General features: G+C 35.6%; 1 protein-coding gene across 2 annotated transcripts in view; it reads left to right on the plus strand.

Annotated features, from left to right (window-relative positions):
* PRIMA1 (proline rich membrane anchor 1) overlaps positions 1-24,447 on the plus strand; it is an 81,645-nt gene that overhangs the window by 23,583 nt on the left and 33,615 nt on the right. For both annotated transcript variants that reach the window (XM_088145211.1, XM_007428885.4), the window contains exon 4: positions 16,969-17,095. In XM_088145211.1, the coding sequence (XP_088001337.1) occupies positions 16,969-17,095 (127 nt within the window). The remainder of the gene's footprint in view (positions 1-16,968; positions 17,096-24,447) is intronic.

Consider the following 24,447-nt stretch of genomic DNA (forward strand, 5'->3'; position numbering starts at 1 on the left):
GGTTTGTAACCTGGCAGTCCTCTTGGACTCACAGCTCCTACTCAAAGTGTGGGTAGCAACTGTGTCCAAGAGGTCTTTTGTACAGTTATGGCAGTTCTTGAATTGGGAGGATCTGCTTACAGTCACTCATATCTTAGTCACCATCCATTTGGATTATTGCAATTAGCTTTACATTGAACTGTTCTTGAAGATCTTCCAGAAGCTCCAAATGTTCTAGAATACAGCTACTCAAATAGTGATGGAAGTATCTATATAACTTCTCTCTCTCTATAGAGAGAGATAAAGATAAAATCTCTCTCTCTATATATAAAGTATCTATATAACTTCTCTACTTCAAGAGCCCCACTGGTTATTAGTTGGCTTCTGGGTGTGATTCAAAATGCTGGTTTTCACGTTTAAAGGACCTGGATATCCACAGGACCACATTCTTCCAGTGGTTTCTGCCCATGTGGTACGATCAGGAAGCGTAGGCTCTCTGGTTCTCTTCTCTTAGGGATGGTCATCTCCAGGGGCCATGGAGTACAGCCTTCTCAATTTGGACCACCTCTTCTGTGGAACAGCGTATCTCCCAAAATCAGACAAACCCCCATTAATACTTGGCTTTTTAAGAGAGCTCTGGAGTGGAACTATTATGTGTAGCACTTTTTGTTTGTATGTTTGTTTGATGCTTAATTGTTCCTCAGTGCTGAAGGTTTTATAATTGCAAGTGCAATTTATTATGTTGTTTGTTCTGATTTTTAACTTTCATACTGTAAGAGGGGAATGGAAGCTGCTCAGAGTCTTTCTGGATTAAAACTGCATATAAACCCTAATAAATAAATAAACTATTTGGGACTTCTAACCAAGTCTTATGGTATGAGGTGACCCATTAATTTTATTTTTGTGTAAATAGTGTCATCTTCCTAGGCAAATTCTAGGTCAATAGCTAATGTAATATGCAGCTGCTTATTAGCCTCAGGAACAATGAACTGGTCTCTTTAAAAAAAAAAAAAGCAAAAAGTCCCATTGTATTCCAGGAAACCTCTGAAGGGTTCAGATGATGGTCATTCACATTTGGGAGAGTTTGGGATTTAATATATGTGGCTGGTTCAGCCTTTTCTTCAGTACATTTTTGCTGCCTGCCTCTGGGACTCATTCAGGCTCTTCAGTACTGCAAGGCCCTGGACCTGTGCCCCAGTGTCTAAATTTAATGATATCCTTACTTACTTTTAACTTGAGCCATGATTTGCTCCTTGGTTTTGTGTTATATCCCTTTTCCTAGTATAGCTAGTGAAAGTATACAGTGATAGTATACCATGATATCCTCTGTATACCGACTATTACAAGCCTTTGTATTGTTTAAGAAGAGCTTGCTCAATCACCAGTTTTTAAGAATTCTGTGAAATCCTGAGAGAGAATTCCATCCCCAGGATCCTGCAGAAGAATGCCTTTCCTTGCACAGATCTTAACTGACCTACAGAGCTTTATGGAAACCACAATATTTTATTGTGAAATTCTAATAAAATCGTCTTTAAAATATTGTTTACATGTTTTTCCTGTCTACGAGATATAGCATTGCCAATTGTCAGAAGTGGAAAATCTAAGTATTTAAATTATACATAAACATAAAAGAAAAAGTGTTTGAAGTCTTTAGAAACCTGAGTTTCTGTTTACTAGACTGTTCACTCCAACAGTCACTGTACAGAAGAAGAGATGTGCATAAATCTAATATCAAAATAGCAACATTGAGAAATCAGTGGGAGGCAATCTCAGGCTCCCAGGATATTTCTTTGTTCAACTCAAAGTCACTGTACTTCAGCAAAAAGGTTCTAAAGGGAGGCTGCAGTGCAAAAGAGCTAAACCAGAATTTATTTGGTGGGAATTATCTTTCCTACTATGGAAAATGGTTGTCCTCTTTTTGGCATCAGATTAGCATAGTAAGAAAGACATTATTATTGTCATTGATTGCTACATTTGCTTCTGCATATAGCTGTCACAGGCACAAAACTGTATCTTATGTTTACAAACTACCTTAATACATATTTGTGTTTATGTGTGAGAATGAGCAACATTAATACAATTTCAGGCATCTAGAGCATTTTTTCTCACAATGCATTTGTTATTGGACTCTTCTTTGTTTTGCTGAGTTGAAATGGACTGCCTGTCTTAATTTCTCACAAACCCAATTAAATCTCCCCCCCCCCCCCCGCATCCCTTGCTATCTTCTTGGGTTTCTGGGCAAGTTTGCATCCAGTGATCCCTATTGCCTGAATAACATCTCCCTGGGCCCATATATTTTCTGAACATGGAGACCCCTCATTTTCCTGTCTATAATTACCCATGTACATGGGCTGTGTGGTATTGCAAAGAAAGCTATCCAGAAGCTCTGGCTTTTGACTTTCTACCTATAGTCTAAATTTGGTTTCCATTTACTTGCATTATCTGCACCTTACTCCTTTTTTTCTGCTGTAAAGCCTATTTACTAGTAGTTAATTATCCATGCATATGCCATACCACAGGATGTTCAATTATGAAGAAAATTAGTGTCTTGATAAGGATTTTATATATTGACAGTTTTAAAAAATTATGCCAATCAACTTCATTTCAAGGGTGACAAGTGCCAACAGCTATGAAGACTTTTCTTTACACAATATGGAAAATAACTGACAACACCAAGGGTGGATCTGCCCACTTCTGCCTCTTTGGTTCCTAATCAGTTTGGCTAGAGAGAAAAGAGAAACTGCTTATGTCCACTTTGGTATCATATGCAATAGCAACTTGCTCATGGAGCTTTTCCTGGCAATAAAATGTCTAGAGCAGTCCTTACTCATGCTGCGTATTAAATTATCTCCCACTTAAAGAAAAAAGAGAGAGAGAACTTAGTTAATTATACATATTGTGTTTTCATTGGTTGTATTTGCATACATTTGGATTAGCATGAAATATTTTAAAACTTTTTTTATTTTTTTTTAAGGAAATAGGGACTGTACATATTCCATCAAGTACTATTTTAATAATACATTGTACCAAGACCTATTATAAAAATCTGGACATTGGGGAATTCAAAAGCAGCTTGTGATTCAACTTGGAGGAGTTATCTGTGGTTTTACAGTGAAAATAATCAATTTTTTTTCCTTAAATAAGCATTCTTATATTAAGAATAATATATGTAATAAGATCTATAGAACTTAACAAGTGGGCAAACATAGCTGAAAAAAATTGCTAATGTGTACATGGAGACAAACCATTTACTTATTTGTTGGATGCCTTTTCCTTTCTATATATACATTTTTAGTTCTTTACAGCGCTATGAATTCTGAAAGGGCCTGTTATGTTCTCTTGGTTAATTAATGAAGTCATTACAGTCCAAAAGAAATCAGATAATTGACTAGGATTCCTCATCCACAAACTATAATTGAACTATTTTCCCCTGGTTTTGTTTTTACAGAAGGAATTCATTTTTGTCTTTAGAATTTAGAATTCAAAGTCTTCAGTTTCAGCCAATATATATTTTTTCTTCCTAGCATTTTTCCTGCAGGTGCAGGGTTTGCTCCCCCCCCCCCCCCAGATCAACCAAATATTGATCCATTGGTTGTGACAGGAATTGACCAACTGGCTTGCACCTGAGCCTGAAGTGGTGGGCTGAGAGAGAGTGATCAGCCCAAAGTCACCCAGCCAGCTTTCATGCCTAAGGCGGGACTAGAACTCATAGTTACCTGGTTTCTATCCTGGAGCTTTAACCACTAGACCAACCACTAGTTCAACCAGTATAAAGGACTTAAATTGTTAGTTATTTGTACTTGTAGAAATGCCAACATAAAAAAAAAAAAGGCATTGGCAGCTATTCCAGCACAAAGTGTATTGTTTGGTGTGTTTACCTTGAAATATGTGCGCAGATGATTTAAAAGAAAACTTAAATTGTTGACCATTGCAAGAGGTCCATTTTATAAAGGCCTAAGAGTAGTAACTTTGATGGATAAAGGGTTGGCCTAATTCAATTCAGTTCAATTCAGTGCTGTTCAGTTTTATTCGATTTAGGCACCACCAACCTCCAAACTGATTTGGGGGGTTCACAATAAAACAAAACAGGATTAAAAAATACAATAGAGATAAAGAGAAAACAAGATAGAGAATAATTCTTGCAGCTCATGTTGTTTTTGAACCAGGTGCAAATATTGCAAGCCACCTTGCTTCCTTGGGATTTTTAAAGAATTTTCTTCCTCTTCTCAGCTCTCTTACTTCTTGGAATTCCATTTCCAGAGAAGAGAAAATTTCCGGAAAAGAGAAAATATCAGATGATGGTAGTGGAACGGGATAGCTTCTGTGATACTGTGATAGCAATGAGAATTGTATACACTAGAAAAATTTATTCATTCTATGCCAATCTTAACTTTACAGGAAGTCTCACTCCAGCATTTATTACCCAACTATTTGTTGCATGGACATCTGCTCATAGCTTCTGGTGTCACTAGGCTTCCCATCTAAGCGCTATTTTCTCCTCTTTTTTTTATCAACTTAATGCCTCCAAACATAGTGCTAATCACTGTCTTTCCATGTTTTCCCCCTCATTTCTTGTGTAGTTCTCCTCTTCCAAACCTTTCCTGTTCACTATCCTGATCTTGGACTTAGTTATACTGTTCCACATCAACTCCATTGTTCCTTTTCCAGCTAGCTGTCTGAACTCTCAACTTCCTGGCATTAGCACATTTAGCTTTTAGAAATGTTCTAGCCTTCATTCTGATTGTCTTTCCTTTACACTTCCTCTTACGCAAAAACCAGAGCTCTTAAGAGTTAGATATACAAATCTCTAGCTTTCCCTATCTCAAGATTTAATTGTTATAACAGAAATCAAAGATTCAGTTATGACACAGAATGTTATGATATATGGCAAAAGTAGCTACAGTAAGAGAGTATAAGAACTTCTTGTTACATAAATGAACAAAAGTCTGATTGGATCTATATTATACGAGTATGGTGACCATATTTTCTTGGAAAAAATAAAGGGCAAGCCTGAAAAAGGGGCAAATCTGAAAGAGGTACATAAGGATAAAAAAAATTAATTGTTTATGTCTATAACTTTGCTTTACAAAGAAAAATTCGAGAGCAAACCAAGAAAAACAGTACAAAAACACATACTCTAATAAAAATAGCTAAAATCAAACAGTGTATGTAAATTTATTTTAAAAAAACAATTCCATTTCCATATTTTTCACATGAATGTGAAAGACTGTGCACTAAGTGATATCACTTGTACGGTAAAAGTTACATGACCAAAATAAAGGACAAAAGTGAGTTTTTGAAAATAAATCTAAAGGACAGATTTCTGAAATAAAGGACTGTCTTTATAATAAAGGATATATGGTCACTGTATATGTGAGTTACTAAATCTCAGGATAAGGATTTGCCTTTTCTTTTTGTTATTGCACTCCACTGTACCCTGACTCATAGTATCACTGACCCCATGGGATATTACAATATAGCCTACCAGCGTGTACGCACCCTCATTATTTCCTCATTTTTTGAAGATGCCCTGGATTTCACAAACTTTAGTAGTTCTCATCATGAGTTCATTGCTACCTCCTCTTTCAGTATCTGTGTATTGTGAATTCCTGATGTATAGGTAGCTATTGCACCACAAAACATACTGTTTGGTTTGTGACTTTTGAAATATGTGTGCAGATTATCTAAAAGGAAGCCACACACAAGTGGGTGTGTGGATATATGGAGGGACGGATGGATATAGATAGATCAAATAAATGGGGGTTTGTTATACTGTTCCTTGAGTGGAATGAATTTTTCTCTGTTCTTTCAATCTCTGTTTAAATAGTTATATAGAATTCCTCAATTAGCTTGCTTTGAGTTCTTTTCTCTTTTTTTGCAATACTATTCCATTTTGGTTTAAAATGTTTCAATTAAAAAAATGGTTAGCCTGTTTGCTTTGCTCAGATTCTTCAGAGAAAAGTATTGATGAGTCAGATGCTGCTGATTTCCATCCAAAGTAATCTTTAGACTCTCCTGGCAGCCTCAACAAAGCATAGCCTCAGTCCAGCTACTCAATAAATGGACCTTAATTGGCATAAGCCTAACCCCTTAGAAGCAAGATCCAAGCTTTTGTCCTGATTGTCCCCTACCTGAACAGACTGTTCTGGCAGAGATTCATTATTGTTTCAAGCATTAAAAAAATATGTGAAAAAAAGCCATATTCAAATTCATCAAATAGACCTATGATAGGAATCCTTTAATCGTCAAAGTGTAAGAGGTGATGCTAAAAATTTACCAAAAATGTAAATCAAAGTGAATGTTGGCCCTTTTTCTTGGGGAGTTTTATGGGAATTTAAAGGTTGTACAGATTTGTCCCATTTAATTAATTTAAAACCGTGATGTCCCATGTTTCTGCCCAGTCAATCCTTTTTACTTTGGAAGATTGCCTACAGAACTGGATGGTGAGTTGAGACGGTTTGAAGAAGGGAGGAAGGAATAGTAGATCCCTCATCATCACAGCAGGGAGAGTAAAATCCTTGGACAGCTGAAATTTTGTTATTTAGTTTTTTATTATGTTTTTTAAACCTATTTTTGCTGCTTGAGTCATTTGTGATTAGGCAAATCAGATCAAATCATAGATAAAATAAAATAAAACATTTCTCAGGAAACAACCAGCCCAGTCCTGGCTCTTAAAGTCTTCCTGTTTGGGACTATTGTGGAAACAAAAACTTCTCTTTCCTGTCATCTTGGCTGAATCAGGATTGTTGGGTAGAAAGCAAAATCACACAAGCCCAATCAAGACTGGTGTCCTGCTGCTTGGAAAATGTCCAGTGCCCAGCAGTCTGCACAGAGAATTGCCTTTGTAGACTTTTGAGTGCTCTTCTTATATTAAGGCCTTCAAAGGGGCTTACTGGAAAACTGGAGGGACTAGTCCAGGCAGTCACCAGGAATCAACACTGACTCGAAAGTAACAACAACAATAATAGAAACATTATATGATTGATTGTCAAAGGCTTAACAAAATAAAATTGATCTTTTTTTTCCCTTGTGTGAAAAAGATAAAAGAGTAGGCAGGCACCTGATGGATATTTCTGGGAAAGGTATTCTATTCTTAGCAGGAGTAAGAGAAAACATGCCTCCTATTCCATCAAATTGAACAATCGATCCACATTGTCTGATTTTCTCTAATTTGGACTGGCAGCGTGATTCAGCAAGGAATCTGGTCTAGTCTAAATATGACATTAAATATCACCTTGTAGTTAAAATGTACTTTTAAAAAATGTAAATAACAGCAGAAAGAAGAATAAAGTCTGACAGAGCCATAGCAGGAGGAAAAACAGGTTAATCTCACCAATTGCAGTAGGTGGCAAGATTAACCCCTATTTTCTCATACTGACAAAAATTGCTCCTTTGAATCTGCTATTGTCACTGTTAAAAAAAAAACAAAACTGTTGACATTAGAAGTTAGTAGTTCCATTAAAACATGTGCACACAAGCTGACACATGTCAGTTTAACCCATGTTAAAAGTTTGCTTCTTATGAGTCTTTTTCCAGCCCTGCTATTAAAATACTTCGTAGAGATTGGATATTTTCATGAAGATGCTGCTGCGAGAGGCCATTTTTATATGTAAACTGTTTACAGGGAAGTTTGCCATGACCACCATGATTTTTCTCAAAAATGTTGCTCAGAAAAGAATATTTCATTTATTAGTGAACCTATCAGTCTAGGCCTAAGAAAGCAGACAGAGATGAGTATTTTCAACTTATTTTAATGCATGTGTGCTCAGTATTATTCCAGGTTTTGCATGTAGAATGGAAAAGAATATTGCATTTATTTCTCCTATTAGATCTGAGAGCCCAGAAATATAATCTGGGCTTTTCCTACTTTAGAATATGGCCCCATACACAATCTCCTGGGAGCAAAGTCCTCTTGAATTCAGTGGAATATGCTTCTGAATAGATAAGAATACAATGGAAGACGTAGGTGGCCATGAGAAGCCATGATGCCATCACCCAAACATAATGTAATGATGTTAATTATGAAATTTGCATCAGTTGCATCATAACATGTTCAATGCAAATAACATAATTCAAATATTTTGCACAGTGTCATGGTGTGAATGATACCACTTTCCTCCACCTCTAGGGTAGATGACTGTGCTGGAAGAACTATGTATTCTTCTCTAAAGTTGGATAAAAATACAGTTAGTGAATAAAGTACCTTTTGAGTTGTTCAGAATAATGTTATTAGCAGAATACTGGCTCATTAGATCAATAAAAGGATGAAGACTAGCAGCATCTTGAAGATTTAAGATTTATAAATTGATAAATAAATTTATAAATAAATTAAGATTTATTGTTGCAGAAAAATATGTCTTCAAAGTACCAAAAGTCTCTGTTGTTTGTTTTGCACCAGATTAACATGGTTGCCTTTCTGAAAACAGTTTGTATTCTGCCTGATACAGTTTTGGGGAGGAAGCATTTGTATTATGATTGCTTCTGGATCCCTGCAGTTTAAACAGTACACATATTTTTGTCTCTGTATGTTTGTAGATGCCATTCCTTTAAAGACAGAGGAAAACAGTTTATTTGAGGGAATTAGATGTTAACCCTTCTTCCCTGTTTGTTCATCTCTGAACTTAAAGAACATTCCCTGTATGCTGCATAGCACATAGTAGGCCTTTAATAAGAGGGTTTTCTGTAAATATGGCTATAACTGTGAATAATTTAAGAATTTACCCTATTCCAGACCAGACCAAGCCAGCATTATCCAAACAGGAAAAAGAAGGATGGCAGGTTCATATCTTCCCTGTCTCTTAAACTGAACAACATGAACTTGTTTCAGCATGTTAATTGCCTTCAGCTTTTCAGCCTCAGTATCATTCAATGCATTTCTAAATAATTAGTGAAAAGATGCCTAGGACAACTACATTGAAAGGGAGAAGAAACTTCTTCATAAATTGTACCATGGAACTAAAGTGTATTCGTTTATTTTAAAATATGTGTGACTCATGCTTTACCTCAGTTTTTGAGATTGCTTCCAGCATAATTAGAATCCTACTGGAAAATACTGGAAAATAAAAATGGAGGCAACAATAGAAGCAACAGTAAAAATAAAAAATGTAATTCATTCCCCAGCCTTGATGTTGCTTTAAGCAAATTTTCCCAAACTGGTAGAATCAAGATATTTAAACATATTTAAACACATCCCTAGACTGAACTGCTCAACAAATAAGAGTATGAAAATCTTTTGCCTAAAAGTATTTAGGAAATGTGCCAGACTGGGCCCCAGCATCATAGTACAGGCCAAATTAAAATAGGCCCTGAGCCTAGGATTTGGATTTGTGTTGGATTTGTTTCAGAACTTGTGTTGGATTTAGTTTCAGAACTTCAGTTACTTGCCTTTTAGTTATCTCCCAGTCTGGTTCATAGTTCACACTCAGCAGATCAGGCTCAGAAGAGTGAAAGAGGGTGCAGTTGTTTTAGTGTGTTGCACAAGTTTTCTTTGTATTCCACAAAGAAATTACACTAAAGCTTTAAGAAGAACGCATAGCTAGTTATACAGCTGGAACGTCCTTGATGGCTGTTGGAAATCCTTGAGTTTCATAAACCTTTAAGAGTAGAATACCCGCATTTTAAAATTTTCTATGAGCTGAGACATCTTTGAGAAATTAATTATTTGAGAATGGTTATAAGTATTCTGTGACATCACTCAGGCAATATCAGAAGAGAGGTCATAAATTATTTGTAAACTATCTGAAAATTTTGGGGCCTCATTTATTAGATAAATCATTAGTCATTATATCAAATTTTAAGAAATACTATATTCAGTAGTTTGGGGATATGTTTGCATTATATTGCCTGCCTGCCTGCCTGCCTGCCTGCCTGCCTGCCTTCCACCCCTACTATCCAGGCAATGTCTCTTTTCTGAACCGTGAGCTTCTTTCTCTGAGATTGTCAGTCTGGCACCTTTAGATAGCATAACATTTATCCTTTAAAAAGACAGAGTGAAATTCCACGTATCATTCATTATATTTATTTTTAGATCCTGCCACAGGGACTTGCGCTGACAAAAATGGAATCAAGGGATGTCAAAAATATACTTTTAATAAATGACTTCAGATTTGTAGGAAGATTGTAGTTCTATACTGCTACACGTTTGGAAGTAGAACTGCCAAAATTAATGTCGTGGTTACTTGACAGAATATGTAGTTTAATTCAGCCCTCCCTTTCAGGGTCCATCCAGATGTATTGAGCTGCAGTTCCTTAAATTCAATCAATAGGGTCATGCTGGCTAGGATTATTGGGATAGTAGTCCAATACTACACATGGAGGGCAACAGGCTGGGAATTGGTTTATGGCTTTCCTGGTTGGTTCTTCTTGATATTCAGAATGCATGATATGTATAATTTTCTAACGATCCTGTAGAATAATACTGTGTATTGATTCACAGTTATGAGGGAATATCTGTAGCCAGTGGGGTTCCCAGTCTATGCTAATATAGTTTTCATTTATATGCAGTGAACTGGCTGGTACTGCTCTAGCAGACGGATCAGCAATCCATAATATTTTACTGAGCAGTTCTAAATATGCCTCCTTGGATAACAGCCCTTCTGTGTTCAGTAGGACTAGTTTAAAAAAGCACCCAAACATCGGGAAACACCTATCTGCAGTATATTTGCTCACAATTCAAATTATTTGATCATTTGCAAGATCTGAAGAAATATCAATAAATAACCCTAAGGCTTGCCTTAATTGAAATCCATATTTACTTTATCTAATTGTTCTCATTAGGTGGTCCACCCAAAGAAGCAAATAAATAAGTAAAACAGTAAACATCTTTTTGAAAACTAACTCAGTATGATACTCTTTCAAGCCTTCCAGCTGTATTTACTTGGTAATATTTATATGTAGTAGTTATAAATTCTTAAGGTTCAAGCAAAAATGTATAGGTAATCAGTAATCAGTATAAAACCTGAGGAGACCAATGCTAAACCTCAATTTGTCATTTAAACTATGTTGCCTACCTGTCCTGTAGGATCACAGTGATTCAGCAAATTTTGGGAAACCAATCATTGGAGTTTGGAATGATTACAGGTAATGGAAGAAGAAGTTGGCTGTTACTGAAAATTGGATTTTAGAAAATTCATGTTTTTTGTTGTTGTTGTTGTTTTGTTTTTTTGCATATTTGACATGTGAAAGTAATTTCCCCTTATGGCAGCTCAGTTAATGGTGGTGGTGAATGTTCAGTTCATAATTTGCTTAGGAGAATCTGCACAGGGTTGCAGTTCTGAACCAAAGGATGTATGTCAGCGGTAAGCAGCTTTTCAGGCAGTGGGTGCCATTAAGCAGTTGTACATGTGTTGCCCGAATTGTGACACATCAAAGCTTTTATGGTGTGATTTGTAAATCACTCAGAGTCTTAGGACTTAATCTGTCTGGTTGTGTATTGTCTACTGTGATTGAAAATGACCCTCCAGGCTTTCAGACAAGATTTTGGATTGTTTGTTTGTTTTTACTCTGAGAAGTAAGAGGCTATTCTTCATGCAAAACATGTCCTTTCTCCCTGTTTCCTCCCATCTTGGGATAGAGACAAGGGTAAAGTTTTTCCTTTTCCTCATTCTTTTTCGTACCAAGAGATTATTGAATTATGGAATCCCCCTTCCGTGGAGGCTCATCTGTCATTGGTTTTATTTTCCTGCCAAATTAAGAGCTGGCTACTGATCCAAATTTTGTGGATTTATTGGTTATAAAAGAGCTTTGCCTCTTGGATTATCTTGTGCTTTATTGTTATTTTATTTTTGTTTGCTTGATTATATTCTGAGCTGAATTACACAAAGCAGGGTACAAGTAGAAAAGTATTGATTTAGATAAATGTTTTCTCTATTTCAAGCAGCATTTAACCTTTTTATCTGAATAAATGTGAAGAAAACCCCCAAATCAATAAATTAAGAAAAAGAACCAAGGAAAAATGGTGACTGAATAAAGATGAAGGCTGAATCAAAGTATGTTCCTCCATCAGGAGAAATAACATTGCAGGCAGATTGGACTCCTTCACCCCTGTAGCTGTCTTGCAATTTTCTTAAATATGTACTGGAAGATTCAGGGAGCCGCCAGAGCAAATTTGTAAGAACATAGGCAGTGTGGAAGAAAGGAGAACAAGGAAACTCGCATTACATGAGTTGGTCTGGTTGTGTGGGATTAGAATCCCCTTGGTGCACATGTGTACATGATGTGTATGTGGAGGGATGAGACTGGGATTTTAACTGGTAGCCCTCACAACCATATATCTAAAGTCTTGTTTTCATATAGTTTATATTTATATTTGGATATGCATAATCTCCAAACATGTACACTTCTTTTATGTAATCTATTTTTGAAGAATGTAAATTGTACATAAAATGTTTATATATGGTTGAGTGCATCTGTGTAAATTTCTGTGGAAAGTGGATCTTGAATGCACTCCTAGGGGGAAGTTTTCAATTAGCAAGCAAGACTTTAATCTCTTCTTAAGCAAAGCATACATCCATTTGCGCACTTACTAAATATCTGTGAGGGAATAGATATTAGGAAAAGATGGACTCCATAGAGTGGAGATGGAGATGAAGATGAAGCCAAAAGTATGTAGCAAAAGATGGGATAATGTATGACAAATGGATATACATGAACACTAAAGAGATAGGGAGAGATTTGTTTTAACTGACTACAATCTCCAGATTTAAATAGATTAGATTTAGCTTGTCAGGTCTCTCACAGTATGTTTTCCAACTGCATATAGACTTTTAAAAAATTATTGTACTGAACTGAAGGCTTATTATTATTATTGTTATTATAATCATTATATGTTGCCTGACTCCCAATGACTCTGGGTGGTTACTATGAATTTACATTGTCTAAGTTCCATGGAAATCTCTCAGAAAAAATTAAAACAGTAATTTTAAAATTTTACAGTATATAAAATCAACAGTTTTACCAATTTCAGTTCTCCTTCTATGCTAAAAATCAGGTTTAGGGATTATGAATATGAACTTTATGAAAGAGAAGTTTGGATGTGTGATGGTTCTGCACAATGTATCTCTATAATTACTTTAGAAGAAAGATTGCAATCCTTGTGAAAGAGGGATTTCTCTAATAAGAGAAAACAAAATGTTAGCACTATAAATATTTATTCCCATTACATTTAAATTGTGTATAAAGTATTGTCACAACAGATGGTAACATAATCTAGTCCTGTTTAGCTTTTGGATAGAATTCCATTAAGAATCCCAGGCCATGGACTAAATTGGGAAATCTTTAGGAATATGGGAAGAAAGCAGCTGGCATAGCTGTACTGTTTTTGCTGAGAAAACTACATCTACATGCCCACATGGTCACTAGGAATAAAGCTCAGCTTGAGGAATGATTTACCTTTACCTTTTTGCAAAATACACAAAATTGACTGCACAGTTTGTAATTCCCTCTACAGAACTGTTTGATTTGAGAACCTGTTATTTTCCATACAGGCCTCTGGCTAGCAGAGAAGCAAGCTTTTCTGAGTGCCTAACAGTGATCTGTGTTTTCACAAATAATCGTTCCAATCCAGTGTCTTGTGAAGGATTGTCGATTGTGACCCGCGTGTCTAAAATCTGAATGCTGTTATCAGTCTTTCTACTTGCTATAAAATTTGATTCAATTCTCCATGTCTTTCATGACTGCTCAGGTGTTACCAGCTGCGCTTCTAAGGGTCAGGAACAATGAAGCGAAGCTGATGTGATGACATTCTGGATATGCCAAAGAGTCACTGAAGTGCATTCATGAATATTGCATAAGACACATATACTTAAAATGTGTTGCTAATACCAATGTTAAAAATCCATTCTTTCTTTAATGCTGAATTAATTTCTTAGATAGTGGATGTTCAGATGGGGCTTTGTCTTTTTATTCGGCTTATAGAATATTTAGACAACAACAGCGGTTGTAATAAAAATATGCCAATTATAATATTCCCCCCCAAAAAAACTTTTGCTTGAAAGTTGTCCAAATATATGATTTGTGCTGTTTTAAAACAAAGTTTTTATTGTGTATGCATAATGTTACAAATAAGGTATTATCTTTGCCTTGAACAGGGCCAGACAATAATACCATTGTTTGTCATAGACAATAATGATTTGGTGCTGTGCCAATCACTATGCAACCTTCTTTATGCCACAGCAGCACCCGGTAATGTTGTGGAAGCTGCCACGGTCTTTCACTGACCTTTTGGTCTTAATGGACTATGTATACCTGAGTTCCTGAAGAATTTATTTGCCTCTGGTCTGATCAGGTAGTAAAAATAAATGGAAAATGGATTCACTTGTTTAGGAAAAACACGACTTTTTCATGTATGCTGTGAAAAAGTAAAACAATATCACATTTAGCAGCAACACGCTCATTACTTCATGGATGAATTTTTCAAAAAGTGCATTTTATTTCCTCAGTCTCTACCAAATGATGATACACACTTGAGTCCATGGGTACTATACCATCTGTTATTTACATCATTCACATCATAAACTGCTACTCACATAATTGTGTGAGTGTTACCTGGTCTGATTCAGCCCACAGCATACTGGGATAGCTGCAAGTAAAATAATTTGGATTAGGTAAATGGATAAAAACTGGTCCAGGGATATTCACACCGTTGCTTTGCTGCATTTAATATCTTTCAAGCCTTTTTCAAACAATTGTTATGGAAACAGTTTGGGGTAATCTGCACATAAATTGGAACGTCTGATTATATTTTAGAAAAATTGAAATATGAATATGTTCTAATTAAATGATGCAAAAAAGAATTAAGTCGTGAAAGAAATGAGTACACCTTTGGAAATATACCAGATCAAGAAACAAACTTACAAGTCAAGGAGTCAAAAGTTTGTTTCAATAAAGGCAAATGTTTCATTTCTATAGGTCATTAAGATAATATAAATGATTGAAAGAAACTGCTGTACTTTAATTTCAAAAATGAAATTGCTCAGACAGCTGTACATGTGGCAAAATATATATCTAAGCCTAATTTAACACTTTTCCCCCCTGAAAATGAATGCTTTCTGTATCTATCAGGCATCTTCCTTCCTTTAAGTACAATGCCGATCATTTCTTACATCTGCAATGTTATTTTTTTGTTTGTTAGCTTCTCTTAAAGAGGCAAAAATAAAGCTACATTCCTTAAATTAAAACATTTCAAAGTAAATTCAAGCAATAAATTACCTAAGTAAGCTATAATTTTAATATCTATGCACATACTTTGATAAGCAAACCAAGTTTACATAATGCATTTCATAAAATATGTGACTAAAGAATACTTAAAAGTAAGCAGTGCATGTTTAACTTTCCTGACTTTTTTTTTTTTAACTTGTAAGATATTTTTCCCCCACTGCTTCAAAATTTGTGGAAATTTTACATTTTTACAGTGCCTTAAACTGTAAACTATATTTATATAAGTGTAATCCAGGGTCCTTCTAAAAACTTGATCAATTGCTTTTATTCTCTTATGCCTGTATAACAATCTTTCTCTAGATAGAATAGTGAGTGAGATGTTTTCTTGTATTCCATTTAAGACTGTAATCCTTTAAGATCAGGCCAAATGCCTGTCTAATGCCTGATCTTATAGGATTACAGTCTTAAACGGATGCCTCTTGGAAGCCCACAGACAGACTGTTGTAACTAAAATCTTTAATAAAAATGAAAAAAAGGAAGCCCACAGACAGAACAAAATGACTATTGCCCTCTCTAGTAATTGAATAAATATCCAGAAAATATCACTTCTGATTAGTATTTAACATAATATAAATTGTTATAGCCTAATCACAATAAATTAAATCCTCTTTGGGCAGCAAATTCTATATACTGCATAAAGACTTACTATACACACTTACCTGAAAATACTCCCCACTGAACTCAGGTTCATGAATTGGGTTTGAATTTGGAAGTCTTAGATTCAAATCTCATATTAGTTATAAAGGCCTATAATGTGCTTTAGGCAACTGGCTGTCTAATTAACTACATTAATTATCATAAATTGGTAAGGACTAAATTCAATAGCCATGTTTATGCCACTTTGAGCTCCATGATAGGATGGAATACAAATAATCTAGTTTTTAATTATTATCAGTACAAATGTATTTTTTTATGGCTAAAACCTCTTCATTGTATATATGGTTTTTAAAACCTAATTTCCAGGTGGTTAGAAAGTGAGAAAAGAAAAGGAAAATCCTTATGAACTAAAAGGCATTTTGGGATTTGGAGTGGGAGGGGCAATCCCTAGAACTACTGTGAAGAAGTCTTCACACAAGGTTATTATAGCAACCCAGTGATTACAGGGTTTGACGTTTATATTTGATGCATTTTCCTTAATTGAGTTTAATATGTGTGACATAGCAGCATGTATTTTATTTGGTAAAACAAAGATTGATTGATTGGCAGCTGCCAAGAGATGGTGTCTTCCATCCATGTTAAGACATTTTAATTCCTGATTTTCATCTCAAGTGTCTTAAGAATTAGAGACAAGCTTTTAGCTCAGTGGCAGAGCATCTGCTTTGTTTGCAGAAAGCATTGGAGTATCCAGGTAGATCTTGGAAAGGCCCTTGCCTAAAACTCAGCAGAGCTACTGAAAGTGAGTTCACATATCATGTTAAGCCTGACTTGGTTAACAGATGTAAGCCAGTTAGCTGGATATACTCAGCATGTTAAGCCAAAAAACAAAATTTATAAACCACAGTGGCTGGATTCATACAACACTCAAACTAAATGTTAATAACACTGAGTTGCATGGACCAGTGAGAATTTAAGGCAGCTTTATATGAGTCTGTTGGCTACTGCTGAATTATAGTACTTAGTGGGAAAGTACAGCAGAGTTTATCACCTGAAGTAGTGGAGAAGGTCCTATGATATAAACTGACTATCTTGGTAATTTCCTCCTCGTTCTGGGTTAAAAGAGCTCCTCAGATCATAAACTTTGTAGGACTCAACTGAGTGTGTTATCTTTTACAGCTCCCACCGTTCCTATTTGTCCTGCTGGAGCACCCTGGCCAAGTCTGGCTATAATTATTGCAGCATGCTGTGCCATACCAGTGTTTCTCTTTCTAGTGTTCATCATTTGCTACAAAGCCATAAAAAGGTAAGACTTTGTTAGCATATTCAAGCTTGATGCTACAAGATGAGCTGTTTCCTGAATATACCAACATGTGGATACTGGATTGTTGCAGATTCTGCAATTCTCTTTTTAGAGATACAGTAGTTACAATTTCTGAATTTACTCATTGCCCACAGAAATCCTCCATTGGCTGTGCCATTACTTCTTCAACAATTTCCCCTCCCATCCTTTCCCTTTCCTAGCTCATAAAAACTGTCTTGTTTTCATTAATTGAAAAATCAGAATAACCAAAAAACAAACACAGAGCTACTGATTTGGCCAGACCTAGTCCTGAGGGAAGAAGCGGCAAGCTTGATTTCTGGACTATTTGGGAGGGATGTACAGTTTGGGTTTTTCCTATGCCAGCATCAACCCTCTGAGTGGTTGATACTGGTAGAAGGAGGAAAGCCACATCATGGACTGCTCCATGCAGCCTGGACTTTCTTACAGAATAGTGGAGCAGGTGCTATGTCACAAAAGCCCCAATGCCACTGAAGTTGTATAAGAACCAGGCTTAGACAAAAAGCCCTTCATTGAATTATGAAATTCTATCTGTACCCTGTAGCTAGGAAATCATACATTAGAACTTTGTATGCATTTATTTTTCCCACTTGCACACAAAATTAGCATGTCTGTGATGTTACAAATGAAGCATAATTTGAGTTATTGATCTCTGTTTATATAGCAGTCAGGAATTCTTAGAGAAGGCAGGGTTAGAAACAACAGAGAAACCATAGAAATAATTCTTTCTATAGTTAACACACACATTGTGACTTTGTGCCTAAACTATAGTCAATGCAAGTCATGGCTTTGGGTGATATTGCAGAGACTATTGCACAGCTCCCGTTTGTATTGTTGGAGCTTGGATAAGAGAACGTACTGGTATATTACGTTTATTTTTGGAAAAATGTAGGTTAAGGATGTATGTCTATAAATTCAAAGCTTGCTGAGAGAAGTCAGGTTGTAGTTTTGTGTTTGCCCTGAGTAAATAGAGCATTTCACTGTTCCACTAAATTCTTCCAATAAATGCTCTGTTAAGCAGTTCCCTCAGGCCATTGGCAATAGCTTCAGTAGGTTCTATTAACCTTTAAAGTAATTTTACTCTGAAGTTAAGTTGCCTTTTCCATTCAACAAAAAATATGATATTAGTAAACAGCTTGAATTACATGAGAAACTTCCCTTTCATTTTTTTTTCCTTTATCAATGTTTAGAAGGCAAAGCAAAAATGATTTTTTTAAAAAAAGTGTGGACCATGGCAATTATATAGTTCATTTGTGATTTTTAGGGCAGTAACATTTTCTCCAGTTTGATCTTCCTGTGCAACAGAATCAGATAAAGGATTAAGTTGTAAAAATTGGAAGCGATAGAATGGATTATAATCCTTCATCTTGCAGATCTAGAATTAAATGTATCAATATTCCTTTAAATAAAAAAAACTCTTTTCTATTTACCAAATGCAAAGAAACTTCTGATTTTAGGTCTTCTTTAAACAAGCAAATAAATATATGGTTCAGCACTATTGCCTTACAGTCTGAAATCATATTGAATGCTTTCCCACTTCAAGATTCTTTCATCTCATTCTGCTGTTACATAGATCAGCTATAAATAGATGTTAAGCTTCAGAGTCTACATTTTTTCTGCTGGAACCCCAATATCCTCTAAGCAAAGCCTAGTTCAAAAGACATACATATATAAAATTAAAGTTCAGAATGTCTCTGAGCACATTTTGAGCTTGGGAACCTTCAGTATTAGAACTGAACTGAACTGAACTGAACTGAACTGAACTGAACTGAACTGAACTGAACTGAACTGAACTCAGTTTTCTTTGTAAAATTCTTGCTCACATGAAGCTTTCTGTGCTTTAGCAGACTGTTTTTAGATGAAAAATATGAAATGTTGCTAGTATCATTAAACAATTACTAATCTTCTTCAGGTCACCCAGAGGTCTATACTAGTCTACATTCTTACCTACCTTCTTTTCACACTAGTATAGACCACATCTTATTCTGCCAAAATAGTATTAGATATTCATACTGTTTAGCAGTATTCAGTCTACTGCAGATCCAATTCCTTCCTTTTCTTGTAGCACTTTGTCTGGGACAAAGCCAGAGATTTGACCCAGTCAAGATTAGGAAAATGTTCGGTGGGCTTTGAGTTGGAGACATTAGATTATTTGGAGAAGGGAGAGATACCACTGCAGTTCAACCATTTTGTAGCCAATTTTAGTGGTATAATCTGCCTTCAGTTGTGCAGCTCTTTTCTGGAATAACATTATCTCAGAATATTGACTTACTTGGGTTTTTATAAAGCAATTAAGACCTTTTTTTCCAGCAAGTCAATGCGGTCTGATGTGTTGAATTTGTTCTTCCTGCAGGGAAGTGTTGTATATAATTGGACTGTTCCCTAGTGCTTGTGTATTTGTTGTGTTGTTTAAATAATTTATGTTTTTAATATTGTATTCCGGTCAGTAAGCCACTCAGAGTCAGTTTTATGACTAAAGTGGTATATAAGCCTAAATAAATAAATCTTGGAGTGCGTGGGACAGTACGGAATGCAGGAACCAGGTCCGGTTTAAATCAACATTATGAGGAAGTGAATATGTGTAGCTCAGGGTTGGCATTCTTGCAGTTGGTTTTTGGGACACAGACATTTCATTACCCTACTAGATAACATCATCAGTACAAGAATTTTATAGAAGTGAGATTCATTGTTTGGTGGGATTATATATTCTTACTGCCTTGCCTACTTTGCCTGTGCTTGGATGGAAAAGTCCTATGGGTAGATATATTTTTTTGCAAGTGACTGATGCCTTGTTGGTAATAGATTATTTATTTGACTGAGAAGATGGTAGTTCTGTCTTTCATCTATGTGTTGATTCCTTCCTGTGTGATCAGTAGTATTGATAGCTATGTGAGGGAATAGCTCATTGGGAGGGTGCTATTCTTTTCCTGTCATTAAATTCTAGTTGTGTTTCAGTTAGTAGGTTGATAAGCTGTAGTTTATCTAGGTGCCAGCTGATTGCTTTGGGATGAACTGGAATGTTGTATGTTGAGCTGATATGCTAAAGTTGGATAAAGGACTATCTTTGGAAAGGCCCATAGGTAGGGTTTAAGCTTATATGTCTAATGATCCCTGCTTGCTGTTGCAATCTGAAAGCAAAATGAATGGTGTTTTTTATTAAAAAAAAAAAAAAAAAGAATGCATGATTTAAAAAAAAATTACAATGAAAATTCCTATGAATAATTAAGTTTGGAGCTCATTTTGTGAGTCAGTTTTTTATACAATACATCATAAGATTAGGCTTAGGTGCCTTGCTATGGCATTGGAACCACATCAGATATTTTCACCTTATTTTAAATTTAGGGTTTAGTTAATATACCCTGTTTCAGATGATTTTAAACCTAGCAAGAACCAGTTTTCTCTTGTCTGAGAAATTTATCCATACTTCTTGGTTGTTCTCTTCCACCTTGCCTTTATGTTATGGAAGATGCATCTAAGTAAAATGATCTAAAATTGGTTCATGTATACATGCAAAAGTAATTAAGAAGATTCATATTTTAAATGGTGTAATCTGATATCTGCAGAACAAATGAGTGTCCTTATATTCTAAGAAGACAGTGACTGATGCAGAAAACGTTTTTGTGCCTGGTGGTTGCATATAGTGCAAACCTATGTTGAAAATACTGATGACTGTTCTAGCTTTTCATAATTTGGGGTCAGATGAAGTTAATACAACACATGCGACAGCCTTTTTCAAATTTGTTACAATTTAATGTCTTTCTGTAACTGTGCAGCTGATCTGTTTGCCATATGAAATGAAGTAAAAAGTTGGCAGTTGATTTATCATTTCCCTGTTTACTCAGAGGCAAACCCTATTTGGTAGACAAGATGACCTTTTGGTCCTTCGTAATTCTGTGATTCTTAGTGGGCTTGTCAGCTTACAAATGGAGAGTCACTCTGCTCCTTTAAAGCAGCATTTCTTTTCCCCTCATCCTTCCCTTCACCTTGTCCTTTCACCTATCTTCTATTGCCAACCTTGGCTGTTCTTGAAAAGCTGAAACATGGCTTGGTTGGTACTTAGAATTCCAGGGCTATAGGCTAGAAAGCAATGGCAAACCACTTCTGTATTGCTGCCAAGAAGACTACATGGATGTGTCCATACAGTTTTCTTTGTTTTTTTTCTCCTTTCTACAAACAGAATTCCAGGTATACCACACAGTAGAAAGCTCAATAATGGGTACTAATCATTATGAATGTGGTGTCTTCTGCATAATCAATCACTGCAAAGACCAGAGAAAATCTTTCAGTTGTGACCTGGCAATCTGTATATCAGTTTCTCATTGCACAACATTAGAATTACTGAAATTCAGAATCAAACCTCTTGTTTTCATCCATTAAATTAACATCAATCAGTGTTAATGCTTAGGAACAGAATCAATTTATGTCTAAAAAAGAACAGCACACAAATTATATGATCAAAAGAATTACACATGCCAGGCAGAAAATAGCTCTCTAAAATTGTGGAGATTCTTTGCTAGTTGTAATCTTATTAAACATGATTTTTTTAAAAAGGACTATGTAAAAGGAAAGGCAAGCTTGTAATAGGATATTTTCATATAAGCGCAGACATCTGAGCAAGATGATATAGTTATCAGCCTAATTTCACCATTTGTTGCCCTCAAAGCTGGCTAAGAATGGTGGGTGTTATGGTCCCACATATTTGGAAAGAGCTACTGTACAACAGGGAAGATTGACCTTGCTCCGTAGTGAAGCTTATCATTCTATATTAGGCATCAATATGCTGTCAAATCTTTATTTGATATCTGTACAAATTGTGGTAGCTCAACCTTTGGTGACTTTTTATTCTCTTGGGAACATATAGACTGGAGAATAAAAACTCTGAAGTGTTCAGCTTGTTTTCATACCCCAAAAAGGGTCTGTGGGCAGTGTATTAGCAGGCTTCTTCTTATGAACTCTATGAGACATAGAGCTCCTTTTCCTTCAGAGGTACATACTTTAAAAATAGAACCCCAGTGCTCCTTTAGCCCAGGGAAAGGCAGCTTTTTGGTGGCCAGAACTAAATTTAAAATTTGGGGGGAGGGGAAGGGTCACAGTGGGCAGACCCTTATCACTCACATGGGTGGGATCAGAATTTTCCCATGCTTGGATTTCCCCTTTGTTTTTTAAACTATGTATATCTATTTTAGGGTCTGCCCTAGCTTTCTGTGTGTTTCCACTTTCAAACTGATGGGAATCTGTGGCAATACTGGTGATGGGGCCGCTGCAGAAGTTGCAGAAAAGGGGATTGGGAGTTACAAGAAGCCTCGAGGCCTGTTCCAGCCCATTTGGAAGATAGTTATGACAGAGACCTATGTGTTTCTTTGGAAGCAGTATGGATTTTGAAGTGGCAGAAGGCAGAGTTGTAAAAAAGCAGAAAGCCTACCAAAGGAAACATTTCCCTAAAGACTTCAAAAACAAAGGCATTCCATAGCTTTGCTACCCCAGGTAGCCTTCTGCCAGGTTGGACTCCCAACTGTGTGCCTGAAAGCAAAAGAATACGGAGAAAGTCCTTCATTGATTTTGGTTAAGAGTGGCATATTCTTGTGTTAGAAAGCGGTCTCCAAACCAATTGGGAGAGAGTGTTCGTTAAAGATAAAACAATAAACTGTAAATTCATCATATTCCAAACACTGCTATTTAGCCAACACTGAGACCAATTAGATCAGCAGGTTATTTTATTCTCGCTTAATGTGCTTTCATTTTAGTAGTGTAAGTATGCATGGATGCTGCGTGCATTCAATTTGCCACTGTGATAAAAAGATATAAGGAAAATGTTAACAATTGTAATTAAAATATCATGGTATGAGAAGATGGTAATTCTTATTACATTACATGAAATGTAATTCTCCATTTTAAAAAAAAGGTAGTTGCTCAGAATTTTATTGTAATAAGATACTTTAAAAACACTAATTCCTTACCCTTGTTTTGTAACCTTAAAAGATGATAGCTGTCCAAAGATGCAAAAAGGATAGCAAAGATAGCATGGGACACAACCATCTCTTTGTGTTTAATTGATTTCATTTATTTTTAATTTAATTTAAACTTTAATTATGTTAAGGATAAGATAGTTATCCTTCCCAGATCTTATTGTCACTTAGCATGTAGCTAAGCAGGGTCAGACATGGTGAGAACCTGGGTTGTAGAAGAGACCAGAAAATCAAACAAATATTCCAGAAGTAACTACTTTCACATTATTGCCAAGGAAATTACATGGACATCTCTATGTAGTCTGTGGATCTGAGCGTAACTTGAGTATTTATCTTCTGCAGTCCTGCATGTGACTAGTAGATCTGATAGGAGAGGAATTTTGTCAGTAAGTGAAAAGTGTAATAAGAACCCAGATCACATTTATCAAGGATCACTTATATGCAGCCAATTTTACTTGGGAAAATGTCACCCTTCAGAATGTGTGGTCAAATAAATAAGTACTCCTTTAATGGTCGATTGAAGAATTTGTTGACAAAACACATGGTTGTTGAGTTAGAAGAAGACGGGCATTGTTGGCACTACTCAGGAAGTTGTCATATCCTCATTACTCTAATATTTTGCTGGGCTACAGAATATCTTCAAGTATCTTTTGGCACGGAAATTATCAATAGCGGGTTTTATCTCCAGATAATAGTTTATGTATTATATTATATTATATTATATTATATTATATTATATTATATTATATTATATTATATTATATTAGAATGTTATGTTATGTTATGTTATGTTATGTTATGTTATGTTATGTTATGTTATGTTATGTTATGTTATGTTATGTTGTTATGTTATATGGCAGTATAATACCTTATAAAGAAAACTATAATATAAAACTCTAGAATTGTTTTATTTTTTTTTAAAAAGGGGGGATATTGGTATGCTATACAAATAAACAAATAATAGATTTCATACAGTAAGCTCACTTAAACCAAAAATTCCTGACTTCTGTGGAAGTACCTTATACAAATCAAATGAACAGTCCATTACTTCCAATAGGAATATAGGTAGTTGCCTTTCAAGTCCATCTATCTTAGTACTGTTTATCCTGTGCTATCCAGGATTTATGACAGAGATCTATCACAGCTGTATTTGGAGATGCTGTAAATTGAATCTAGGACTTCCAGCATGCAAAGCATGTGCTTTATAATTATTCCCATACATTAGGACCAACATGTGTCTTAACATTTTTCCAGATGTTAGGACCAGTCTAACCACTTGGCAATATAACATACCATGGATCCCATTGGTTCAGATTTTCATCTTATAAAGAAATACCTTATTGGCAGATA

The sequence above is a fragment of the Python bivittatus genome, unplaced genomic scaffold (assembly GCF_059951505.1).
Source record: "Python bivittatus isolate LINGU-HERP-01145 unplaced genomic scaffold, Pbiv_v1 ctg000480_np1212, whole genome shotgun sequence".
Classification (NCBI taxonomy): domain Eukaryota; kingdom Metazoa; phylum Chordata; class Lepidosauria; order Squamata; family Pythonidae; genus Python; species Python bivittatus.